Source organism: Aspergillus homomorphus (genome assembly GCF_003184865.1).
Source record: "Aspergillus homomorphus CBS 101889 unplaced genomic scaffold BO97scaffold_19, whole genome shotgun sequence".
Classification (NCBI taxonomy): Eukaryota; Fungi; Ascomycota; class Eurotiomycetes; order Eurotiales; family Aspergillaceae; genus Aspergillus; species Aspergillus homomorphus.
This window is the reverse complement of record NW_020291905.1, coordinates 31,300-55,273: the sequence shown is the minus strand read 5'-3', so window position 1 is coordinate 55,273 and position 23,974 is coordinate 31,300. Positions and strand designations below refer to the sequence as shown.

General features: G+C 53.2%; 9 protein-coding genes across 9 annotated transcripts; 6 read left to right on the top strand and 3 right to left on the bottom strand.

Annotated features, from left to right (window-relative positions):
* The first annotated feature begins 362 nt into the window (after positions 1-362).
* Positions 363-6,622, top strand: BO97DRAFT_369227 (RNA helicase SLH1). The gene has a single exon (XM_025692732.1). It carries the CDS (start codon positions 435-437, stop codon positions 6,528-6,530), a length of 6,096 nt encoding a protein of 2,031 aa, XP_025551115.1. The 5' UTR covers positions 363-434; the 3' UTR covers positions 6,531-6,622.
* A 481-nt stretch (positions 6,623-7,103) lies between these two features.
* On the bottom strand, positions 7,104-9,410 carry BO97DRAFT_443372 (uncharacterized protein). The gene is made up of 2 exons (XM_025698362.1): positions 8,210-9,410; positions 7,104-8,158 (listed from the first exon to the last, which is right to left on the bottom strand). Exons 1-2 carry the CDS (start codon positions 9,125-9,127, stop codon positions 7,163-7,165), a joined length of 1,914 nt encoding a protein of 637 aa, XP_025551114.1. The 5' UTR covers positions 9,128-9,410; the 3' UTR covers positions 7,104-7,162.
* Positions 9,411-10,866: 1,456 nt separating this feature from the next.
* pfy1 (profilin) lies at positions 10,867-12,195 on the top strand. The gene is made up of 5 exons (XM_025695246.1): positions 10,867-11,144; positions 11,236-11,251; positions 11,346-11,430; positions 11,525-11,659; positions 11,743-12,195. Exons 1-5 carry the CDS (start codon positions 11,117-11,119, stop codon positions 11,872-11,874), a joined length of 396 nt encoding a protein of 131 aa, XP_025551113.1. The 5' UTR covers positions 10,867-11,116; the 3' UTR covers positions 11,875-12,195.
* Positions 12,196-12,550: 355 nt separating this feature from the next.
* On the bottom strand, positions 12,551-13,655 carry BO97DRAFT_390817 (Got1 family protein). The gene is made up of 5 exons (XM_025693786.1): positions 13,328-13,655; positions 13,225-13,251; positions 13,101-13,149; positions 13,003-13,018; positions 12,551-12,943 (listed from the first exon to the last, which is right to left on the bottom strand). Exons 1-5 carry the CDS (start codon positions 13,356-13,358, stop codon positions 12,647-12,649), a joined length of 420 nt encoding a protein of 139 aa, XP_025551112.1. The 5' UTR covers positions 13,359-13,655; the 3' UTR covers positions 12,551-12,646.
* A 647-nt stretch (positions 13,656-14,302) lies between these two features.
* On the bottom strand, positions 14,303-15,321 carry BO97DRAFT_67108 (uncharacterized protein). Its single transcript, XM_025700982.1, has 2 exons — positions 14,446-15,321; positions 14,303-14,373 (listed from the first exon to the last, which is right to left on the bottom strand). The coding sequence occupies exon 1, from the start codon at positions 15,066-15,068 to the stop codon at positions 14,502-14,504; it is 567 nt and encodes a 188-aa protein (XP_025551111.1). The 5' UTR covers positions 15,069-15,321; the 3' UTR covers positions 14,303-14,373; positions 14,446-14,501.
* A 126-nt stretch (positions 15,322-15,447) lies between these two features.
* BO97DRAFT_443368 (DASH complex subunit DAD4) lies at positions 15,448-16,001 on the top strand. The gene is made up of 5 exons (XM_025698361.1): positions 15,448-15,494; positions 15,558-15,614; positions 15,663-15,707; positions 15,763-15,847; positions 15,904-16,001. Exons 1-5 carry the CDS (start codon positions 15,492-15,494, stop codon positions 15,930-15,932), a joined length of 219 nt encoding a protein of 72 aa, XP_025551110.1. The 5' UTR covers positions 15,448-15,491; the 3' UTR covers positions 15,933-16,001.
* A 218-nt stretch (positions 16,002-16,219) lies between these two features.
* Positions 16,220-19,419, top strand: BO97DRAFT_405694 (actin-related protein ARP5). The gene is made up of 5 exons (XM_025695245.1): positions 16,220-16,622; positions 16,689-17,012; positions 17,072-18,012; positions 18,071-18,847; positions 18,930-19,419. The coding sequence occupies exons 1-5, from the start codon at positions 16,433-16,435 to the stop codon at positions 18,960-18,962; spliced, it is 2,265 nt and encodes a 754-aa protein (XP_025551109.1). The 5' UTR covers positions 16,220-16,432; the 3' UTR covers positions 18,963-19,419.
* An 81-nt stretch (positions 19,420-19,500) lies between these two features.
* Positions 19,501-20,491, top strand: BO97DRAFT_67073 (uncharacterized protein). Its single transcript, XM_025700981.1, has one exon. It carries the CDS (start codon positions 19,822-19,824, stop codon positions 20,323-20,325), a length of 504 nt encoding a protein of 167 aa, XP_025551108.1. The 5' UTR covers positions 19,501-19,821; the 3' UTR covers positions 20,326-20,491.
* Positions 20,492-21,411: 920 nt separating this feature from the next.
* Positions 21,412-22,940, top strand: BO97DRAFT_405691 (uncharacterized protein). Its single transcript, XM_025695244.1, has 4 exons — positions 21,412-22,047; positions 22,102-22,205; positions 22,263-22,385; positions 22,459-22,940. The coding sequence occupies exons 1-4, from the start codon at positions 21,901-21,903 to the stop codon at positions 22,598-22,600; spliced, it is 516 nt and encodes a 171-aa protein (XP_025551107.1). The 5' UTR covers positions 21,412-21,900; the 3' UTR covers positions 22,601-22,940.
* The last annotated feature ends 1,034 nt before the right edge of the window (positions 22,941-23,974 follow it).

The window sequence follows — 23,974 nt, the reverse complement described above, 5'->3', positions numbered from 1 at the left end:
TAAAACCGACCGGAGTCATTCCAGGTTCATTCCCCTGCAATCCCGACAATCGGCGGGTGTGCTTAGGTAATCATTCCCTCTTGTTGCCCTGATTATTAATCCATAGTTGATCAAACTATCAGATGTGCCTGTGCCTGTAATCTGGCCGCAAATCACCGGTTATGACAATAACTAAGACATTGACTGGAATCAGATTATCCCCCGAATGCAGTACTTCGTAATAATATCAATTGCTGGCTTGCGGCTGTGAAGAACCATCTCACCGCCTTACCTGCCGGCTAAACTAGGCGGTGGCCATTCTGCCGGTAGTTCTGTCATCGCCCACCGGCCGGCTCAATCATCTCATATCATCTCATCAGTCATTTCTCACTCTCACTTTTCGAGATTCAAGTCGGTGAAGCCCATTACTAGCCAGCTTGCCCCCTCTCGCCAAAATGGAGGGTACGGGATCCGCCGAGTCGCAGTGGCTGGCCCAACTAGCAGCCATGCGCCAGGCCATCGCCGACTTGAAGCTGCCTCAAGACCCCAACCCCACCAAGGAATCCAGTTACGGAAATGACCTGGAGCTGGATTTTGATGATGACTACTCGTCTCCCGGAACCATCGACGATGACATCTGGGACATCATTAGCTCCGATGATGAGTCTAGCGAGGGCTACGATGACTTCGATGATCTTCCCTCCGCCCCGACAACACCATCCGCCTATGACCAGACATGGCTCGAGCAGAAGTGCCACAGCCTTGTCACCAACAAGCCTGGAGTAGATGCACACGACATCGCACAACAGATTACAGCAGCTCTGGCTACAGACAGTGGAGATGACGAGCTGCAGATGTCGCTGGCGGACATTGTCGGCTTCGATGACCTGGATTTCGTGATTGACTTGATCGCTCACCGGTCGGAGATCATCTCCAGTGCGCACTCCTACCCACGAACAGAGGCGCAGACGGACGGCTTGTTTTCGGGCAGGCTACAGACACGAGCAGAGCGGGAGCAAGCCTTACGGCAACAGGATTACGAGCACAAGAATGCCTCGCTGCTGGAAGCACAGACTCGGACAGAACCGCACTACCCTCATGTCTTCAAGATGCACGAATCTAGAAATGTGCTTTCCCTTGGAGGGAAGAGGTATGGACTACCCATGGGTAGTAAGCAGATTGAAGAGAAGAAGTATACCGAGATTGAGGTCCCCGCCTCCAAAACGGGCGGCATGATGCCCGGGCAGAAACTGGTTCCAATCGCATCCATGGACGGCTTATGCCAGGGCACCTTCCGAGGCTACAAGAACCTGAATCGCATGCAGAGTCTTCTATATGAGGTTGCCTACAGGACGAACGAGAACATGCTCATCTGTGCTCCCACTGGTGCTGGTAAAACAGATGCTGCGATGCTGACGATCCTGAACGCCATCGGCAAAAACACTATCCCCAATCCCATTGAGCAGCCAGAGGCCACCGAGTTCGCAGTGCAGCTGGAGGAGTTCAAAATCATCTATGTGGCTCCCATGAAGGCCTTGGCAGCTGAAGTCACCGAGAAGCTCGGGAAGAGGCTCGCTTGGCTCAACATCAAGGTTCGCGAACTGACTGGTGATATGCAGTTGACCAAGCGGGAGATTGTCGAAACTCAGATCATCGTTACTACTCCTGAGAAATGGGATGTGGTCACCCGCAAGAGCACGGGCGACACGGAGCTCGTGCAGAAGGTGCGCCTGCTGATTATCGATGAGGTTCATATGCTCCATGATGAGCGCGGTGCTGTCATCGAGTCTCTTGTAGCCCGTACCCAGCGTCAAGTGGAGAGCACACAATCGCTTATCCGTATTGTCGGCCTGTCGGCTACTTTGCCCAACTATATCGATGTTGCCGACTTCCTCAAAGTCAACAAGATGGCAGGTCTGTTCTACTTCGATCAATCGTTCCGTCCTGTGCCGCTTGAGCAACACTTCATTGGCGTTAAAGGGAAGCCTGGCTCCAAGCAGTCGCGCGAGAACATCGATGTTGTAGCTTTTGAGAAGGTTCGTGATATGCTCGAGAGAGGCCACCAGGTCATGGTGTTTGTACATTCACGAAAGAATACTGTTCTCACGGCTCGGATGCTTCGTCAAATGGCCAGCGAGGAAGGTTGCGAGAATCTGTTCAGCTGTCAGGACGAAGAAGGATACTCCAATGGCCTGGCAGATGTGAAACGCAGCCGTGCTCGCGAGCTGCGGGAACTGTTCGCCGGTGGTCTGGGAACTCATCATGCTGGAATGAGTCGAAGTGACCGTAACCTAATGGAACGTCTATTCTCAGAAGGGTTGATCAAGGTTCTTTGCTGTACTGCGACTCTTGCGTGGGGTGTCAACCTTCCCGCGGCCGCAGTTGTCATTAAGGGTACCCAACTCTACAATCCGCAGGAGGGTAAATTCGTCGACTTGGGTATCCTGGACGTATTGCAGATTTTTGGTCGTGCTGGTCGTCCCCAGTTCCAAGACACTGGTATCGGTTTCATTTGTACCACCCACGATAAATTGAATCACTACATCTCCGCAGTCACGTCTCAGCAGCCGATTGAATCCAGGTTCTCCAGCCGCCTCGTGGACAACTTGAATGCGGAAATCTCACTTGGTACCGTCACTTCGGTTCCAGAAGCCGTGCAATGGTTGGGATATTCGTATCTGTTTGTTCGCATGCTACGTGAGCCCCGCAATTATGGTATTGACTGGGCCGAGATACGTGATGACCCGATGCTGGTTCAGAGACGCCGTCAACTGATCATTCAAGCGGCACTCGTCCTTCAAAAGAGCCAGATGATCATCTACAATGAGAAAACAGAGGACCTCAGGGCGAAGGACGTGGGCCGCATCGCAAGCCAGTACTATGTTCTACAGACTAGCGTCGAGATTTTCAACAACATGATGAGACCACGTGCAACTGAAGCCGATGTGCTGAGCATGATCAGCATGAGTGGTGAATTCGACAACATTCAAGCGCGTGAAAGCGAGTCGAAAGAACTCAATAGGCTACGAGACGAGGCTATCCAAACTGAAGTGGAGGGTGGAAACGACTCGCCTCATGCTAAGACTAATATCTTGCTACAGTCGTACATCTCCCGTGCTAGGATCGAGGACTTCGCTCTGGTATCGGATACCGGCTATGTCGCGCAGAACGCCGCTCGTATCTGTCGTGCTCTGTTCATGATTGCGTTGAATAGACGCTGGGGCTACCAATGTCAGGTGCTTCTGTCCATGTGTAAATCGATTGAAAAGCAAATGTGGCCTTTCGACCACCCGTTCCATCAGTTTGATCTGCCCCAACCAATCCTTAGGAACTTGGATGAGAAGCTCCCGACTTCGGCTATCGAATCCTTGAGAGACATGGAAACGGCAGAGATCGGGCAGCTCGTTCATAATCACCGTATGGGCAAAACTCTCTCAAAGCTCCTGGACAACTTCCCCACGCTAGGCGTCGAAGCTGAAATTGCACCGCTGAATCGTGATGTTCTGCGGATTCGCCTTCTACTCTACCCAGAATTCACTTGGAATGACAGACATCATGGCGCCTCCGAGTCGTATTGGGTTTGGGTTGAGAATTCGGAAACGTCCGAGATTTACCACCATGAGTACTTCATTCTGAGCCGGAAGAAGCTCAATGATGAGCATGAGTTGAACTTCACAATCCCTCTTTCGGATCCGTTGCCAAGTCAAATCTACGTTCGAGCGATCTCAGACCGTTGGCTGGGTGCTGAAACGGTTACACCAGTGTCTTTCCAGCATCTGATTCGTCCAGATACGGAGAGCGTGTACACGGATCTACTCAACCTCCAGCCTTTGCCCATCTCTGCCTTGAAGAATCCGATTCTGGAGGAGCTTTACGGACAACGCTTCCAGTTCTTCAACCCTATGCAAACACAAATCTTCCACCTTCTGTATCATACTGCTGCCAATGTTCTGCTTGGTTCTCCGACAGGTAGTGGAAAGACGGTGGCCGCAGAGCTGGCAATGTGGTGGGCTTTCAGAGAGAAGCCCGGCTCCAAGGTTGTGTATATCGCGCCCATGAAAGCGCTTGTGCGTGAGCGAGTTCAAGACTGGAAGAAACGTCTGACAATTCCTATGGGACTCAAGTTAGTTGAGTTGACCGGTGATAACACTCCGGACACTCGCACGATCCGAGATGCAGATATTATCATCACCACTCCCGAAAAATGGGACGGTATCTCGCGTAGTTGGCAGACTAGGGACTATGTGCGCAAGGTGAGCTTGGTAATCATCGATGAGATTCACTTGCTCGGTGGCGACCGAGGACCTATTCTGGAGATCATTGTGTCTCGAATGAACTACATCGCATCTCAATCCAAGGGTTCTGTGCGGTTGATGGGCATGTCTACTGCCTGTGCTAACGCCAGCGATCTTGCGAACTGGTTGGGTGTTAAGGAGGGCCTCTACAACTTCCGGCATTCAGTGCGCCCAGTGCCCCTCGAGATCTACATCGATGGATTCCCGGAGCAGCGTGGCTTTTGTCCCCTCATGCAGTCGATGAACAGACCGACATTCCTGGCTATCAAGAATCACTCACCCGACAAGCCAGTCATCGTGTTTGTTGCGTCTCGCCGACAAACTCGTCTAACTGCTAAAGACCTGATCAACTACTGTGGTATGGAGGACAACCCTCGACGCTTTGTCCGCATGTCGGAAGAGGATCTGCAGTTGAACCTTACCCGAGTCAAGGATGACGCTTTACGAGAGGCGCTGAGCTTCGGAATCGGTCTGCACCATGCTGGTCTGGTGGAATCTGACAGACAACTAGCCGAGGAGCTCTTCGCGAACAATAAAATTCAGATCCTGGTGGCGACAAGTACTTTGGCATGGGGTGTCAACCTTCCCGCGCATCTTGTTGTCGTCAAGGGCACTCAGTTCTTCGATGCCAAGATCGAGGGCTACAGAGATATGGACTTGACAGATGTCTTGCAGATGCTGGGTCGTGCGGGACGCCCGCAGTTCGACACCTCGGGTATTGCTCGCATTTTCACTCAGGATGCAAAGAAAGCCTTCTACAAGCACTTCCTGCATACTGGATTTCCTGTCGAGTCGACTCTGCACAAAGTCCTCGATAACCACTTGGGTGCCGAAGTGTCTGCGGGAACCATCACCACGAAGCAGGATGCACTCGACTACCTGACCTGGACGTTCTTCTTCCGACGCCTCCACAAGAACCCCTCCTACTACGGGCTGGAGATCTCGGCTGAGGAGCACAACACGATGGCCGCTCAATCTATTGCGCAGGAGTTTATGATTGATTTGGTCGACCAGTCCCTCGGTGAGCTCGCCGAGTCGTCTTGTGTCTCTTTCGACTCGGCGACCGGCGATGTCGACCCTACCCCCTTCGGCAAGATCATGAGTTACTACTACCTCTCGCACAAAACCATCCGCTACCTCATGGCGCATGCCAAGCCCAACCCGACTTTCCACGATGTTCTGAGTTGGATGTGCTCTGCTAGCGAGTTCGATGAACTCCCCGTTCGGCACAACGAAGACCTGATCAACGCCGAACTGGCTAACCACCTACCCCTCTCCGTTGACTCGATGGGCGATCTTCCCATGTGGGACCCGCACGTCAAAGCCTTCCTTCTCTTGCAAGCTTACATGTCGCGCATCGACCTCCCGATATCCGACTATGTCGGTGATCAGACCTCCGTTCTGGACCAGGGCATCCGTATCATCCAGGCCTCCATCGATGTCATGGCCGAGTTGGGCTACCCGCACGCCTGCCAGATGTTCATGAGCCTGCTTCAAAGCATCAAATCCGCCCGCTGGCCCGAAGACTCGGCCTTGTCGATCCTGCCCGGCGTCGACGTTACCGTCGACCCCAAGAGCAGCAAGAACAACAACCTCCCTCCCTCACTTGCAGCCCTCGCCGCCCTCCCGGCGGGAGCCATCTCTTCCCTGGCAAGAAAGCTCCCGCTGTCCTCGTCGCAAGCCCAATTTGTCAAGGCCGCATCATACCTCCCCAACCTCGCCGTCTCCATCTCCACCATCAACTCCCGCGGCATCACCGTTTCCATCTCTCGGAAGAACCCCGCTCTGGACCGCGATTGTCGAATCTATGCTCCACGCTTCCCGAAACCCCAGACAGAGGGATACTTCCTGCTCATCTACACCGCGAAAGCCGGTGGCCAAGACGGGGAGCTTCTAGCCCTGAAACGCGTCTCCTGGCAAACCGGTCCGCGGGGACGCAACAACGGGACCGGCAAATCTGGCCGTGGCGGTGGTCGTGGTGGTGCTGGCCCCTCTTCTAGCAGCGGCGGCGGCGGCGGCGGCGGCAGCAGCAGCAACAAACCCAATGAACGGCAGCACCAACTGAACGTCCGCTCATCGGTCAAATTCCCTGAAAACCCCTCAGCACCGACCCCGAAGCAGGTCAACGTGCGCGTGATCAGTGACTCCTACCCTGGAATGGAGTGGACGGTGGCCGGGGTGGATGTTCCCACTCCTAGTGCCACGGGTGCTGAAACGCAGAGTGTCCCGGAATCCGCGATCCCGGATAAGGGTTGAGAGTTTTTTGTTCCAGTTAGTACATGTACCTAGCCCCTTCTCTCTGCTCTAGATTCAAGGGTGGTCTCAAGTATGGGCATGGATGGTGAGACAGTAGATTTATTACTGAAAATGAACACAACTAGAGTTTCATGGTTTTCAAAGTTTCTATTTACTAGACGCAAGTGGGTGAGTTGGATTTGTAGGCGTGAAACGTATGATTCCGTTTTTGTAGTTAGACGAGTCTCATTTGCGAGGCAAGCTCAGTGCCAGATGCTGCGTACCAGGGATGATGGGGTATATTGTGTCAAAAGAAAAAAAAGTAGATACATGAAGATGCGGGACCCAATGAATCCACCCGGATTCAAGGCAGTCCACATATATCACTCGGGGGAAAAGTAACATGGCATGAGATCGAAGCAGGAGCTAATCAAAGCATAGAAGTATATGCAACCTGCGTTTGTAAAGAAGAAAGGGGCCGGCTGAGAAAAGTAGTAAATGGTGGACTCCACACCGACGATCATCGAGCAAGAGATTGAATCCCAAAAAAAAAAAAAAAACATGACTGACGTAGAATCATGAAGAAGCAAAGACGGGACTGGTACCGGGGGACTCTAAGATCGAGCTTAACAGGAAAAGAGGTTGATACCGCCTCAAATGAAGTTCCCGACTCGCACGGTTCGCGTACTTCCAGGCCCAGGGCTCAGGTCGCCGCCGTCGCGAAGGCGAGGAGGCGGGCGCGTGATCCTGGTTTCTACGACCCGGTCTGTAGCCGTGGTGTTGGCGCGGCCCAGTCTAGGTCGGATGGGGACGATCACCTGCTTCTTGCCTCTGGAAACGGAGACGGAGCGCGCGATGGAGATCTCGACCGTGGGTGGCGGCTTGTTAAGGTCGGATGTGCTGGCGTTCTTGCGCTCGTCGCCGAGTGGGAAGCGCCGGGCTGTTGCTGCTGCTGCTGCTGCCGCTGCTGGGGAAGCGATGCTGGCTGTGCTGGTCTGGCTGACGGTCGGGGAGCGGGCTGGCATGTTGTTGTTGTTGGTTCGGCTGCGAGGAGTAGTGGGGGATTTGATGGATGGGACGAAGGAAAGGGGCGAGGACGTCCCGCTTCCCGCACCTACTCTGACAGGTGGCACTTGCGTGTTGATTGTCAGGGTTCCGTGGGCCTTCTGTCGAGGGATCGCTGGAGGGGTGGGAGGGGAAGTTGGTAGAGGTGGCGGCGGAGCAGGCTCGCTGCTAGTCGGGGATTTCTTGTTGATGATCTCCCATTCGGGTTCGCGCTCGTCGACGTAGCCTCGGGCCGGGTTGAGTTTTTGCAGGAGAACTCTTTCGTCCTCGGAGCCGATGGATGTCGATGAAAGAGACGAGGATACGGAGTTTTGGGGCTTGTGCGAGGGAGGACTGTGCACCATGAGGACGAGATGGCTTTCATCTTTCGATTCGTCCTCGTGGTGAGACTCGGTTACTGACGTCTGGGTCTTGTGCAATGGGCTCGGCCCACGCGGAATATTCTGCGACCCGAGGACCTTCGAGGCCTTGCTGACCTGCGTGGCGGGGAAGAGAGTGAAGCTTGGAGAATTAGAGCGTGACAGCGTTGATGAGGTCGCCCTTCGTCGAGGGGGGACCACTTCTGGCGAAGGAGGTGCTGGCTGCTGATACCGTGTTGGTGAATGGATCACAATTAGCAAGTGTAGGCAACGTACCTTCGTCTCTTCTGCGTCTGCATCGTTCAGCGTCTTGCTCCGTCTGTTCAACGATGGCGGCCTATTCTTCCGTAGAACTCCTCCGAACATAACACTGTATCGCTCTAGCTGGATATCAGGGATCTCTATCTGAAGCAGAGGCGTGAAGTTCGAAGAAGGGCCCTGGGACTGTCCCTTCGCGGCAGTTGTTTCCGACTGATCGCGATCCAGGGCTGTAGATTGCGGAGCCGGTTTCAATTCCAAGGATGGCCAAGCTTCGATAGGACTAGGTTGATCGTCGTGTGTGGGGTCATTCTCAATCCTGGTTCTCTCCATGGGCTTAGGCTCTTCTTCTGGTTTCAGCCTTTCGTCCATCTTCGGTGCATCCTCAAGCATCGGTTGACGCTGGCCAATGGAGACCGCAGAAGCGGGCATCGGCCAATCCGTGGTGGGCTGGACTTGGTAGAAAGGTTCATTCGCAAGAGGTACACTCATTGCACTCTTCGCTTTGAACAATCCTCCAAGTTTCTTCCACTTGCTCGGTTTGCGCTGCAGCGATGGTCGCACCAGGGCCTCTGCAGGTTTCTCGGGCTGTCTCTCTTGCGCCATTGCGATGGGAACCTCGACCATGCGGGGACTACCCAATGCGACGCCAATCAAGCCATCCGTCGGCGACGTAATCGTGCTCGTGGGCGAAGTCACGGCTTCGGTGGGCGGTGGTGCGATCTGGAAATCGAAGCCCGCGGCATCGTGCACACGCCTTTGCTGGCGTCCTTCGGGGGTCTTCGGGGGTGTAGGGTCCTGAGGCCGTTTTGCGCTGGGATCGCGCCGTCCGGAGCTCTTGCGTGGCCGCGTGCCTGAATCCTTTTGAGGGGTCGATGTCACAGTCTCTGTTTGGCGCAAGGTGCGCGATCTTCCGCGAAAGGTGCCTAGGGCCATGGTGAATGATGCTGTCGTGATACTACTTCTAAGACGCTGAATAATGTTGCTTAGTACTGAGATGGGGCAACTGGGAGGGTTCGTGAGGGTCCGTTATATTGAATTCAAGTAAAGATAAATGAGTGGATGGGGTATTATAGGCCGGCAAAAGAGTGACTGGGTTAAAGGAATGTGGGCGACGATAACCTCAAGAACCAGTCATGAAGTGTGGTGAGGAAAAAGAATGGACGGCTTTCCAGAAGGCCCGAGACAGTACGACGACGCAGTCACGAAGCTGAAGAGTCAGTCATGGTCGAGAGAAAAGGAGGAGGAGGAGGAGGAGGAGGAGGAGGAGCGAATGTCGAGAAGAAAGCGCCAGACAAAGGCGTTGTCTGGGTGGAGCCTGAGGCAAACAGCGCAACAACTAAATGAGACCAACGGCAGGGGGTGACTAGTCTCAGATTCTGGAGTGAGTAAGATCTGACGAAGCGCCAGAGATTGAGCAGCCAACGGGAGGTCTGCAAGTAAATTGTTCAGGAGGCGTTACAGGAGCTACGCGGGCGAAAAATGAGCGAAAGATGTGAGGGCCACCGGCGAGGCTTATCGCAGGATTCGATTGATTGAGGGTTTGATTACGGCCTCATTCCGTGGGCGAGGGATCGAGAGAACCCTCTTGGCAGCTGCAGGGCTGGGATCGTGGACTACTAGTAATTGGACATTGTCTTGAAGCTGTGTGCATTGCACCAATGACATGAGTACAATGCAGGAGATCTCAGATGCTGATACATGAAGTGCTTGCAGCAGAGAGGGGATTGTCCCAGATTCCCGCGTGGGTGCAACAAGAAAATAGAGTAAAGGGCCGGTTTCAGAGCAATTCCGTGCTCACTTGCACGTGCAGGCTGCTTTTGCGCAACGGTGGGCATGACAGGTCATAATTGAGTTGATTGTGTCATGTCATTCATGTCGGATGCGAGGAGGTCAGCAGCTGCAGCTGTCAGTGAGACGGACTGACCATTTCTTCGGCGGGCTATAGTACTAAGTAATTTCCCCTGTCTCTGCACTTGACGTGGCCTTGTCCCATGAGGCTCCATTAAAGGGAGTTTCTCCAACACATGACTTGACCCCATGCACCTACCAAAATACAGCTACAACTATCTACTAACAATTCTTTACACCTCATGATTCTTTTGGGTAACAACAACAACAACAACAACAACAACAACAAGAATAGGCAAGACAGAAAAGAGGCGGTAAGAGCATCGGTGGGACTGAACAGGGTCTAGCAGTCGCAATGGCAGGGAGGCTATTCCGAATTGCCTCAGATTATGGAGACCTGATGTTGGCCCCTCCACCGCCCCTTTAGTCTTTGCGGTTGACAGCCACCAAACTGAGGTTGGATTTACACAGAAGGGAGCCTCAAGAGGCAGTCAGCTCCAAACCACGGATCAGTCTCGGGTGCATAAAGTGGGATGACGTAGGGGGATTGGGGAAAGAAGGATCGATCAGGGTTCAGACTATTGAGATAGAGGTTGGGACTGAGTAGAACTAGTGAGTGGTAGACAAACCCAATAATGAACGGAAAATGAAGCAGTTTGTCTGTTTTCTGATGGCTGATGGAGCTTGGCGGGGCATATCGAGAGAGAAAGAAGGACAAACCAACCCAAAAACCCCCCACCTCGAATCATCATTCATCTTCTGTCTGTCTGTCTGTCTGACTAAACTCTCTCTCTCTTCCCCCCTCCTCCTCTCTCTCCATCTTCCCTCTTTCCCCTCCTTTTCCTCAACCTTCTTCCATCCTCCCTCCCCTATTGCAGCTCTAAACCAAACTGACATCTCCTTCTGGTCCGAAGTTTTTCCTTCCACCACCGCCTTCTGCCACCTACTCTTTTCTGCCTTGTGGGAACCTTTACCTCCTTTCCTCACTCACTCACTCACTCTTCCATACTTCCTCCCCCTCCGTCCTTCTTCGTTTGTTTATCCCTCCATCCCACCTTCATCACCACCGTCACCATGGGTCAACACTCCGCTATCTGGCAAGGTATGGCTACCTCTACCCTCCCTTTGACTTGGTTTTCCTTCTCTTCAACTGTCCTCGGAGTATTTAATCACTAACACCCATCTCCTATCAGGCTATGTCGATTCCAGGTATAGAAACCTCCCGTCTCTACCCCGCTTCAGATACACTCCCAATCACCTACCTCTACCTCGGCCATGAGTCCTGACAACCTTATCCTTCTAGCTTGATGGGATCGGGTCAATTCGACAAGGCCGCCATCCTTGCCTATGACTTCTCCGACGTTGAGGCTTCCTCCCCCGGCTTCTCGGTATGATCCTCCCGCTGTGCAGTCGGCGCAACCCCTCCCTACCCCCCTCCTTCTCCATCCAAGATCGAACCCGGAGTTGACCACCCCCATACAGATCGCTCCCCAAGAGCTGAGCGCCCTCGCCGCCATCTTCAAGGACGCCGGCAGCGCCTTTGCCAACGGTATCACCATCGGCGGAGAGAAGTTCGTTGCCATCAAGGCCGACGACCGCAGTGTGTACGGCAAGAAGGTATGATCCGATCCTGCTTGATCTCTATCATCCCACTGCGCGTTGCCCGACCCAATGAACTAACCACCCCCGAATCTCAACAGGGCAAGGAGGGCATTGTCATCGTCAAGGCCAACTCGTGCGTCTTCGTCGCCCACCACGGCGAGGCCGTCCAGACCACCAACGCCGCCACCGTCGTCGAGAACCTTGCTGACTACATCAACAACCCCCGGTAAATGGCCGGACCCTCACCTAATCGAAAAGTCTGTTGCGGGTGCGTGGGCGGTGACGAGTGACGAGTCAAGGGGGCAGCGGTAATACTGTGAATGTAGAAAACGGTGGTCTCCTTTCTCGATCTGTCTGTTGTTTTACCTTTTTTTTCTCCTGTTGTTATATGATATCAGCCACAACGCGTAGATATGTGCCAATATGTGCAACTTTTTTTTGTCCCTGGGTTATCGCCTCTCGAGGCTCGAATGTTGGTGTTTAGTGAAGATGAGGTGTTATTCAGACAGGAGATTAGCGGTCGCAACACAGTTGAACCAGATAATCATCACATAAAATCAATATTTATATCCAATATATCAACTGCCAGGTGAATTGATCAAAAAAAGCCAAAGGAAAATATTAACAATTAGAACATCTAATACAACCCTGTAAGAGTACCACATAAGCATACAACCACAGGATGGAGCCAGTGCTCCTCCATTCATAATCCCATGCGCATCATATAGTTAGAATCGTAAGACGGTGAGAAGTAGTCGTAGTAATGGGTAGAGTCGTGTTCCCGATTCGTTTTACACATTAACACATCATGCATCCCTTCTTCTTCTTCCAGGGTGTGGGTCGGCTAGACGAAAAGGGGCACCGTGCATGGCCACTGCATGCTATCCGAGCTGCCGCCGCTATACTCCCCTCCAGCTCGCAAAGCCAGAACACGCATCCCCTCCCCCAGCCCCAACCCCAACCCTATCGCCGGGGTCAAGGTTCACAGCACCGGCGCGGCTCTCACACCGGCAACTCGGCATTCCGGCGCCCACCCGCCAACGTCTCCAGCGCCGTCCGGATATACGGCCCCACGACAGGGATATTCCCCGCGAACTGGCCGATGGTCACCAGGAAGTCGCCGAACAGGATGAACAGCCCGTACAGCTCGATGAGGAAGCCTGTCAGCGGCCAGCGGAGGAGGATCAGCAGGATGCCCGCCGTGAAGGCGGCCGTGCCTTTGAGTTTCTGGCGGCGTGAGAAGAAGGCGAAGGTCTTTTCTACGCCGATGATGAGCGTTAGGCCGATTAGGAAGAGGATCTATTTTTCGGGTCAGGTTAGTCTGGTGGATTCGGGGTGGGTGGCTGGGTGCGACGTACGTTGCCCATGGCGAGTCTGTGGTTAGGTTTGAGGTTAGTTTTTGCTGTTTTGGTGGTGGTGGTGGTGGTTGGTTTGGGATGGGATGGGGGGTACGTACAGGGAGCGGTCGAAGAACATGAGGACTCCGCCGAAGAGGAAGAGGGCGCCTGGTGTTCCATTGGGTCAATTTGGTGATCTGCAGGATGGGCTTTATGTTGTGTGGATGGCGGGCATAGACGTACCGGCGGAGCAGAAGATTACTCCTATCTCTGCTCGTTGGACATTTGTGTTAGCTTGCGCTCTTGCTTGGATACTCGGGTTGAGGCTGTTGCTGGCTGCGCTTACTCTGGTTGTCGGATAGCCACATGGTGGGCATTTTTATATCGCTGATTCGGAAGAGGTTGGTGTTTTATAAAGTGTCGGGGGAGAGTTGGTCCCAGACAGAGGCGAAGGACTGACTGGCTGCGCGATTCGAAGATCAAGGTCGATCGATGATAGATGCTTGCGGGGAATCGCGGTGTTCGGCGGAGATGTCGCGTGCGCACGGAGGTGTTTGTTTGCACACTTGAAGCTGGCGCTTGCAGGTATGAGTAATTTCGATCCAGAGGGTAGAAGACTAGCGCCCTGCCTTTCGTCTCAATCGCTAAAGCACAGTCAAACAATTTCCCTCAACATGTTGGATAAACATTGGTGATAGTCAGGCAAAATTCCCCCATTCTGCCACGTTCCTTTCTTGGCGAGGTGTAAGCTAGTCCGCCTTCGGATGGCGGTCGACCGGTTTCCGCACTTCCACAAAAGTCGCTTTTTTACTCCCTGTTTTCTTTTTCCTCGCAGACAGCACTCACTTGCTCTCTGAGGTCGATTGTGGTCAATCTATCCCAACAATGCTTGCGGGATAGCACATTGACGATTAGTCTACGACTCTATTGCTCATCATGATGCAACTTTATACTGGTCTAACATATCATGCAACACTTATATGGTATTGACTGTTGGTGCTATTGATCATTGACGCGACATGGATTCGGCAATACAAGTACAATGCGTGCTTGAACCGGCCTGATGTCCTCCGGACCTTCTTCTTCATATACCATATATACAATTCCCCGCCAGCCTACGGCTGAGCTCAAACACACGCCGCGGCGACAGCACCCCCAGAGATGCTGTAACTGATGATCCCCTCGGTGGATCATCGGTACTAGTCGAGTGCTGGTTTACCCAGCACAGAGGCGAAGATCAACCCGTATTTTCATAATACAAAGATCACGAATAAGCCGGAGCACTTCCTTGAACCTGTCTCGAGAGGGGCAGGTGGGTGGAATCGCTTGACTGTGTTGGTCGTACATTATTTGTATTTCATATCAGAGATAGTATTATAGCATAGCACCTAGCTAGAAACACATGACATTAGACATTATTCATCTCTTTGCATTTCAGCTTAGGTAGACCTGTCCGTGACTTACCCTTCCCAATCCCAATCCCATAGTGAACACTGTAACTCCCGAATATAACCGTAACCTCATTTAAGAACAACGTGCGCAGCTCTCAACTCAAGATAGCTCTCCGGCACCCCCCGACCCAACGTGCGAACGACCCCGAAAACCTCCTTATCGTGATATCTCAACCGCGTCTTGGGGTCCGTGTACGGGGCCGGCAGGCCGGTGATGTCGCAGTACCGGGTCTGCGTGGACGGGTGCAACGAGGGGGCGGACTCGATGTTGGTGTAGGTCACGGCCGGGCCTGAGGAGTAAGCCGCGCGAGCGTTCTTTTCGAGCACCAGCGTGGAGAGGTTTTGCGCGGCCTGCGCAATGTTGGTTCGCGAGCCGCCCTCCGCAGGGGTCTGGCTGCCGTCGGTGCTGGCGGAGGTGGTCGCGGGGAGCGGCGTCGAGGCGCCCGAGTTGGTCTGCGTGGCCATCACTGAGGCTTCTTTGCGCGAGCTTTCGGAGATGAGCTGCTTGACGTTCTTGTTGCGCCGCTGGGACGGCTTCCAGTGGGTGTTGCGGAAGGGTCGGTGGATGTGCGCGATGTCCAGCCGGTCCAGGAGTTGTTGGTGTTTCTCGCTGTCGGCGGGGGTTAGGGGAGCCATGGTGCAGGCTGGGTTGTCTTCGAGGCGCTAGAGGTTGTTGATGATGGAGAGGATTGGTCGTGGTTTGAGGGGGTTGCGTGGCAATGAGTGCTGGAGCTGATTCTGAGGGAGGGTCTGGAAGGATGGTCCCGAAGCATGTGCGGATTGCCTAAGGCTGTTGTATGAAAGCACTATTACCTTCACCCAGGTACCAGCGATACCCAATTTGACGGAATTAGGTCAACACTTGCTTAATGAGAGATTTTCGAACCCATGAAATAGTATTTGTCCATGTTCATTCCTACTCCGCTGGATCTACACAATAGCCACTCTCTAGTCACGTGATCTCTCCAATGGTTTCTTTGGCAAACGGGCAGCAACAACAGCAACAAACAAACATCGCCATTAAACAATCTCATCGCAGCTACCTTGCACTTTATCACAATGGTAAGCACGCTTAACTTGCAACTGCTCAAACTTGACAGAATTACAACTAAAGTTATCATACAGGAAAGTCCCCACGAGCATCAGCAAGCCTTGCTGCTATCTCGCATCATCGGCAACATTGTATGTTATCGATACCACTGAGGCGAGCCCATGACTGACTGGGTCTAGGAAAAACTCAATGAATCGATCATGGTTATGAATCGAAATCTTCAGGTAGTTCCTCCATCAGTCTATGTCTGCGATCATGATTTAACTCTTTCTCGTGCAGGAGATCAACATTCAGAACATGAACGTTGAGCTCGTAGCGCAGATGTTCAAAAACTACCAGTCTAATGTCCTATTCCACTTGGAAGGTATACATGACCTCTAGACTACAGTAGTACCGGTCACCCTTGCTAACATCTGCTAGCGACGGAGAACTTGAAGGGACCATCCTGAGCTTCACCGGCGTACTTGTACTTACGAAGATATGATGTTTCTTTCTGTTGGCAAATGGTTGTTAGGGTCAATTTCTTAGTTCCAAGTTAATACTACTTGTGTTCTTGAGTAATCCATATAGAAATCCTATGGAATTCCTGGCTTGTCTTGTATCTTGTCTTGTATAGATGGTGTCTTCCAATGATCTTGGCATCATGCGGCGCCGGTGGCCGGAGCGCGCAGCAAACCCAACTCAACCCCGGAACCTTCCAAGCTCTAGTTTCTCCGTCTATCACCACCTCCGCCGTCGCCGCCGTCGCCGCCTCCAGACTTCTTTCTCCCTTCACGAACCACTTTGGGAGGAGACTACTCGACGCGCTTCATCTCAACCTCCACCAACGTTTTACCTCTACCAGACTACTATTCGCGACCAAGTGCAATGCAATGAACCACTCTGCCCCCGGAAGCTGTTGAACCGCTACTCCTGCTAAACCGGGCCCGGTTGGCCCCAGAAGACCACCATGGCCATCACTTCGGTCTCAACCGTCCTTCCTACTCGTTTTGCGATCAACTCATCCGAAAAGACGGCCGCGAAACCTCCACCTCCTCCGGCTTACAATGTCCAAGACCACCCTTTCAAGGGCTACCATGCACCGCAGCCAGAGGGCTATGCGAAGAGCACTAGCACCAGCGCTATTGTCATCGACAATGGTGAGTAATAGCCAACACTTTCTCTCGGCCAGTCTGTTCTCTAATCCAGAGGTATTCACCTTCTAGGCTCCAACCTCGTCAAAGCCGGATGGTCCTTCGACAAAAAGCCCCGCTTCATCATCCCCCCCGTGATGAGTCGGTATCGCGATCGGAAACTCAACAAAGCGTGCCAATTCATCGGAAACGACGCCTACGTGGACGCCACGACGCGCGGTCAGCTGCGATACGCATTCGACCCAGGCACGAGCGTGGTGGGCAACTGGGACGTGATGGAAGGAGTGCTGGACTACCTATTCATCAAGCTGGGGGTGGACGGGGGCGCAGACGGGGGTGTCGATCGACCCATCGTCATGACGGAGCCGATCGCGAACTTGAACTATCCGCGACGCAGTAGGTCTTTTACTGACTGCCTTGCATGTTTTCTTTTTGTTTTGCTAATGCGGATGCAGTGATGAACGAAATCCTTTTCGAGTGCTACTCTGTGCCGTCGGTGGCCTACGGCATCGACTCCCTGTTCTCCTACCGGTATAACCGCGGCACGGACGGTCTGATCGTTTCCTCGTCGCATACGTCGACGCATGTCATCCCCGTCCTGAACAACAAGGCCTTGCTGTCGAATTGCTCGCGCCTGAACTTGGGTGGTCTCCACGCGTCGGAGTATCTCCTCAAATTGATGCGGTTGAAGTACCCGACCTTCCCGGCGCGCATGACAGAGAACCAGATGGAGGATCTCGTGCACAAGCATTGCTACGTCTCGAAGGACTATGATCAGGAGCTGAGCCGGTTCCTGGATTGGACGGGGCTAGAGGATCGGGACCATATCGTCCAATACCCGTATACGGAGCATGTCGTCCCGGAGAAGACGGAGGAGGAGCTGGCGCGCATTGCAGAACGGAAGAAGGAGAGCGGGCGGAGGTTGCAGGAGCAGGCTGCGAAGATGCGACTGGAGAAGTTGATGAAGAAGGAGCAGGAACTGGAATACTACAAGGATCTACAACGGGGTCTTGCGTCTGAGTCGAAGAAGGAGGCCCGACGCATCTTGGAAGCTGAGGATCTGAAAGACGAGGCACACCTGGACCGCCTGATCCGCGATCTCGAGCGTTCGATCAAGCGATCCCGGAATCGCGACCTAGGTATTGAGGAGACGGAGGAGCCCCAGGAGGAAATGTCGTTCCCGCTGCTGGATGTTCCCGACGAAGAACTCGATGAGGCTGGGCTCAAGGAGAAGCGCCACCAACGACTGATGAAGTCCAATGTCGAAGCCCGCCAACGCGCCAAGGCCGAGAAGGAACGGGAGAAGGCTCGTCAGGAGGAAGAAGAGAGGCTTGATCGCGAGAAGCGAGAGAATGACTTTGACAACTGGTTGGCCGAGCGAAGGGCTAACCGCCAGGTAATTAATCCATACTTCTACTGCCACCGCTACGGCGACTCTAACACTGACTTATCAGGGTATCTTGCAACGAATCAAAGAACGTGACAGGTTGAAGGCCGATCTGGGCAACCGGAAGTCGCTCGCCAGTCAGATGCGCATGAAGACGCTGGCCAACCTCGCCGCGGACGGCCCCAAGAAGCGACGGAGGGGTGGTGATGACGACACCTTCGGCGCCAACGACGAAGACTGGGGTGTTTACCGCACGGTGGCCACGGGCGAGCAGAGTGACGAGGAGGAAGAAGAGGACCTCGGCGGCCTGCTGGACGCGGCCGAGAAGGAGCTTCTGGAATACGACCCGGAATTCACGGAGAACCACACGCTGGCGGCGCAATCCGACTGGACCAAGAGCCTGGTGCACGTGTTCCTGCGGGGGCCATGGCCGTTCGATCCCGAGAGCCAGCGCGAGGCGCATCAGATCCATTTGAATGTGGAGCGTATCCGAGTGCCCGAGGTCGTCTTCAAGCCGTCCATCGCCGGCATCGACCAGGCGGGGCTGGTCGAGATCGCCGCCGACATCGTCAACCAGCGCTTCTCGAACCCCGAGGAGCAGGCCCGCTTGCTGCGCGACGTCTTCTTCACCGGTGGCAACACGCTCTTCCAGAACTTCGACGAGCGATTCCGCCATGACTTCCAGGCGTGCCTCCCCGCCAACAGCGTCCTGAACGTTCGCCGCGCCGCCGACCCTGTCCTGGATGCCTGGAAGGGCGCTGCCCAATGGGCGTCGGGCTCGGAACTCCGCAAGTCGTCTATTACACGGCAGGAGTACCTGGAGAAGGGCAGCGAATACCTCAAGGTAAGTTTTGTGGAGCGCTGCCGACGGGAGTGATACAACGGATGTGATGTATATGTATGGGGCTGACCACGGTATACACTAGGAACATGATCTGGGCAATGTCACCACGTGGTAATAGGTCTGTCTGCCTCAACAACAACAACAACCCCGGACTCTTTTCGTATCGCGTCGATCGAACGATCTGCCCTGATTCGCCGGGTCCATTTAGGCATGATGTCACTGGGAATTGTCCCGGGTTTACGGATATCGCAGATGTCTATAGCATCCCGAAGAAACCAGGGTTGTTGTGCTGGCCAGACACTGGCCACCTAGCCACGTCGCTGCTTTACTAGATCACCTACTACCACTATATCACTGGGATCATTTTTGTTTTTCCTTCGTGAACCACATATCTAGCACGTGGTGGGGACAAAGGGTTAGTTACTAGATAGTATACAAGGAGTCCGGCGTCCAAGCGAGTCCAGACCGGGTGGACGGGGTGGATCGATGGAAAAGAAACCTAATTTTCTTTCAGAAGGAACCTGTTTTTGAACCATTTTTTTGTGTGCTAGTAGAGCAAGAGAGAGAGAAAGAGAGCTGTTGTTATCAATTTACCTTTCAAATCAACGACCTTTCTGTTTAGAAGCTTCAATAGATTGGGCGTATACTTCGGAAAGCACGGATGCTCTCTCTCCAGCTCGCTGTTCGCCCGGCTGTTTCCTCCGAGGGACTTCAGGGTTAGCTTCCTCAAATCCCAGTAGGGATTGAGTCGTGCCATTGGTCCAGGAGTTAGGATTGCTGGTGTTCGGTTTGTCTTACCCTCCTTACCGCCCAAATGAAATTTCCACTTTCCTTGATCTTGTTGATCTTGTGTGTGTGTGGAATTCCTGAGCGAGACCTTTGTCGGTGAGGAGAGTTCAATAGCTTTGTTGAGAACGCTTTGGAGTTCTTGCGAGTAGTTCGTATTATCTTGCATCATAGCAGGAGCAATAATCATGGTCATAATCTATCATAATCTCGGAACAACAGCAGCAGCAGCAGCAGCAGCAGCAGTATGGCCCAGATCCTCGGAAGACGTAAGACGCAAGGGGGAAGAGGTGGGGAAACGGAGAGAAGTGTGTGTGTGTGATTTGTTTTGTACAATAGTTCAGATCAAATTCTTCGGATCAAGAGCGACGTGGTCCTTGTCCACGTCCACGTCGACCTCTCTGCATTCGTCTATGCTTTTTTCATCCGAGGACACGAGAGGGGAGGGAGGGGAAGACAGTCACGAGGAGGGGAGAACCGATGGTTCGTTTTGGACTGGACGAGATAATTGGGAATTCTGTACGACGGTACAGTATGTACTGACAGTAAGAAACCTCTTTCTCTCCGTTTCTGTGGTTTACACAGAAAGAAAGAGCTTAGTATTGGTGGTACTGATAATCCCAGTGATCGATCAGAAACATACTGAGGGGGTCACATCACGTCACGATTCGGCAGGGTGCAGGTCGGTGTGAACAGGCCGACCTGTGTGTGCAGTTTGGTCTGGAACCATCTCTATCCTGTATAGTACTTTTTGCAATGTTGTTCGTTGGACTAGTTAGACTATCGGGGTCTGAAAAATGAGGAAAATCTTCCTGATCAGCCTTGTGGGTCTATAATCACGGATCAGTTGATCACGGGCTCTGATGAAATCATCCATGGGTTCTGGTGGTCGCCGGACCATCCGGGAGGGATCTGCAGCGCCGTTCAGCTAAACTCGAAGCTTCGATGGAGGAGGAATTGGAGGGAGCGAGGGAGGGTTGATGGACCTCCTCTTCCTCATTCCTGTTCATCCGGTGGTTGCACAATGGGATGTGGCGTGGTTTGGGGCCATTGGTCGTTGGTCTCTGAGTTCTTCTGGTCGTGGTGCTGGTGGTTGCTGGTTCTTTTTGGTTTGGTGAGAATCTATGTTGTTGTTGTTGTTGTTGCTGCTGCTCATCTCTGCTATCACTGCTCAGGTACAGTAGGAGTACTAATTGAGTGCTTCATTTGTGAGTATTGTCTATACAGTAGATTGAAGAAGAAGGGCAGAAGAGAGAAAGAGAGAGCGAGTCTGGCCCGCGGCGGAAAGAGCGGCCAGACCGTGACGGTAAGATTACCAGCGGTACCGGATGCCGGGTGCCAAGCCCTGATGACAGCCCATTCATTCTCCTTCTATACTCTTTATTTTCATTTCCATTTCTTCCTGATTCAGTCATTGTCTACCACTCACTCCCTCACTCCCTCCCTCACCCCTGGTATCACGCAACCCCTTTGCACCACTCCCCTCATCGAATCAGTCCATGTCTCTTGCCGATCCCTTCCTCCCCCTAGACATGCCAATCGTCCAATGCCAAGGCCTCCCGCTTCGGGTCTATGCAAAGCTGAGCTGTGATGGCCCCGTCCCCCCCATCTAGCAATGCTTATCGTTGGGCAGAACATGAGCAGGGTGCTAAACAAGAATTGACTTAGCCAGCCAGCTAGTTAGCTAGGGATGCAACTAGCGGCAACCTGAAAAATTTTCTTCTTAGTAGGTAAGTAAACATCACCCAACCCTAAAGCCTGGACCAAGCTCGGGATGAACTGACTTCATGCAGAGGAAACTATGACGCATCTGGGGTGGACGGAAACCCAACGCTCTCTCTCACTCTCTCTCCAGTCTTCTCCTCCCATCGTCCAGTTCACACACGGTTCTCTCGGCACCTCTTTTTTGGGCCAAACGAAAAAGGAAATGAGCCAAAAAGAAGCAACCAGAAAAATCAAAATCAAATCAATAACGGCACAGAAGGCCTCTGACGTAAAGGATACGCTTGTGTTGACTCCGGCCGACGAGGGGTAGACCATGCATATCCCTCGAATATAAAAAACCCTGTCCTGGTCACCCTTCGGATGCAGAGTTCATTTGAAACCAGTTCAATCATCATTAGAAGAAGTAACAGCCTTCCTCGAGGACTATCGGGTCGCATCTGATATACATACCGCCCTTTCTTCCCGGCTACTCTCTCTCTCTACCAGCAACTATAGCAACTCCTTCAGATTCTTAGCCGTCTACAGTCAAGAATATCCCAGCCATGTTGCTCTCCACTACCGTGGCGCGTCCACTGCAGCTCCTCACTCGGTTCATGCAATGGTCCAGTGCAGTCATCGTGATGGGTATCACCTCCTACTTCATCCACCGGGGTCCTCGCGGTCAGCACATCATCTACCATGAAGTTATTGTATGAAGCCAACGTTCCTCCCCAAGAAAGCAGCACTCGCTAAACTCTATCTAGTCCACCATCTCAGTCGTGTTCTTCCTCCCGGCCTTCGTCTCGCCGTTCATGCCCCATGCCCTCAGCAAATTCGTCTTGGCCATCGACGTGATCTTCTCCTACCTGTATGTTCTCAGAAACCCTAACCGCCGCACAGATCTATACTAACCCAAAGCCTCTAGCTGGCTCACCTCCTTCATCTTCGCCGCCCAAGACTACAACTGGCGCAACTGCAACGCCAACGCACCCCCGGGCGCCTCCTGCGCCCTGAAGAAAGCCAACGAGGCCTTCATCTTCCTGACCTTGTACGTCTCCTTGCACCCTTGCATATCACCCCATAGAAGACCCCATATACTAACGTGCCCCAAACAAAAACAGCATCTTCACCTTCTTCGCCATTTTCCTCGAAGTCGGCGCCCTCTGGGCCTACCGCCGCGAGAACGCCGGCCCCATCCGCGAGAAGAACACCGGTGGGGCCCACGGTGGGCCGGCCGATGCCCCTGTCGCGGCTACCGTTTAAGCGGCTCGCTTTGTTGCCTGCATAAATGATACTGCAATTCGCCCGTTTCGATCGCCTGCGTGTTTGGTCTCGGTGTAGCTGGTCGGTTTTAGGACTGGCTGCTGCTGTTGCTGCTGCTGCTGCTGCTCCGGCCCGGGTCCGTCGAGACGGACGAGAGCTCTCGACCTTATGATACCATGTTTTACTTACTACCTACGAACTACTACTACTTAATATTGATGTGCATATGTGCATGACGCTGGATTGATGGGTTGATGGTAATGGTTTATGATGATGAGTGGGCGGAAGCGGAGTTGTGAGTGATGTGAAGTATATAGATGGGGATGGTGGATGGATGGATGGAGCTTGGCAGTGGTGGTTTGAGTTCAGGTGATGTCGATGTTGATGTTGATGTTGTTGGCTTTAGTTATCTACCCTTCTCTCGACGACTTTATTGGATAGTAATACTACCTTTTTGATTCTTGACATATTCTTAATCTCGCCATGTTCTTTCGGAATTAGGTTGCAGATCTCACAAGCCCTGTGATACTCTTTCTAGCGACACCGGCTGACTACCGTACGTAAGACATAGTACATGAAAGACCGCTCATTGATGCTGATATATAACAACTGTGTATAGAGTCTCGAGAGGGAATTCTATCACGATCGTCCACCATAAAAGGTGGTGGGCACCCAAAGAGCAGGTCTATACGTCCTCCTGGCCGTAACCTTGCATCCCCCTCGTCATCATCCTCGCTCTCCCCAGCACCATTTTTCCCCTCACCATCATCGGCGTCCTGCCCCCTTTCGTAGCAGTAGCAGGCACCCTGTTCCATCGCGCACGAACTTCGTATTATTCAGTCCTTCGGCTACGCGAGTCTTATCACCAGCATTCTTACCACCTCCCCCCCCCTCCTCCCGGTCCCCCTCCCCGGCCGGGTCTTCTTCCCCGGACGCACCCGCACCCGCAACAACCAAAGCCAAACATCCTTTCGACGCGCAACTCAAACCCCACCCACAACCCCTGACCATACCACGACTCCCAATTGAGCAATCCGCACCGCAACCGCCACTGCTAGCCCTGAACACGGTCGCGATGGCCCGTTCCGGGAATGAAGGTAAGCGCGGCGCGGACCCGTAGACCTGCCAGCGCGCGGGGCCTTACAGGTTCATGGCTATGTCGTCGAGACATCGCCATTCGGAGTTTGTTTGTTGCTGTCCACATACAGGTGAATTTGCCACGTAAACGAAGCGATAACATCCATGAATACGGCCGCGAGCCCCCCTTCCAGGCGTGTGTACCCGTGGTTCAGTCTGACGAGGTCGTCGGCCAGGGTCGCGAAAAACGTGAGGTTGAGGAGGGATGGGTCGGCGGTGAGGGATTGCAGGTTTAGG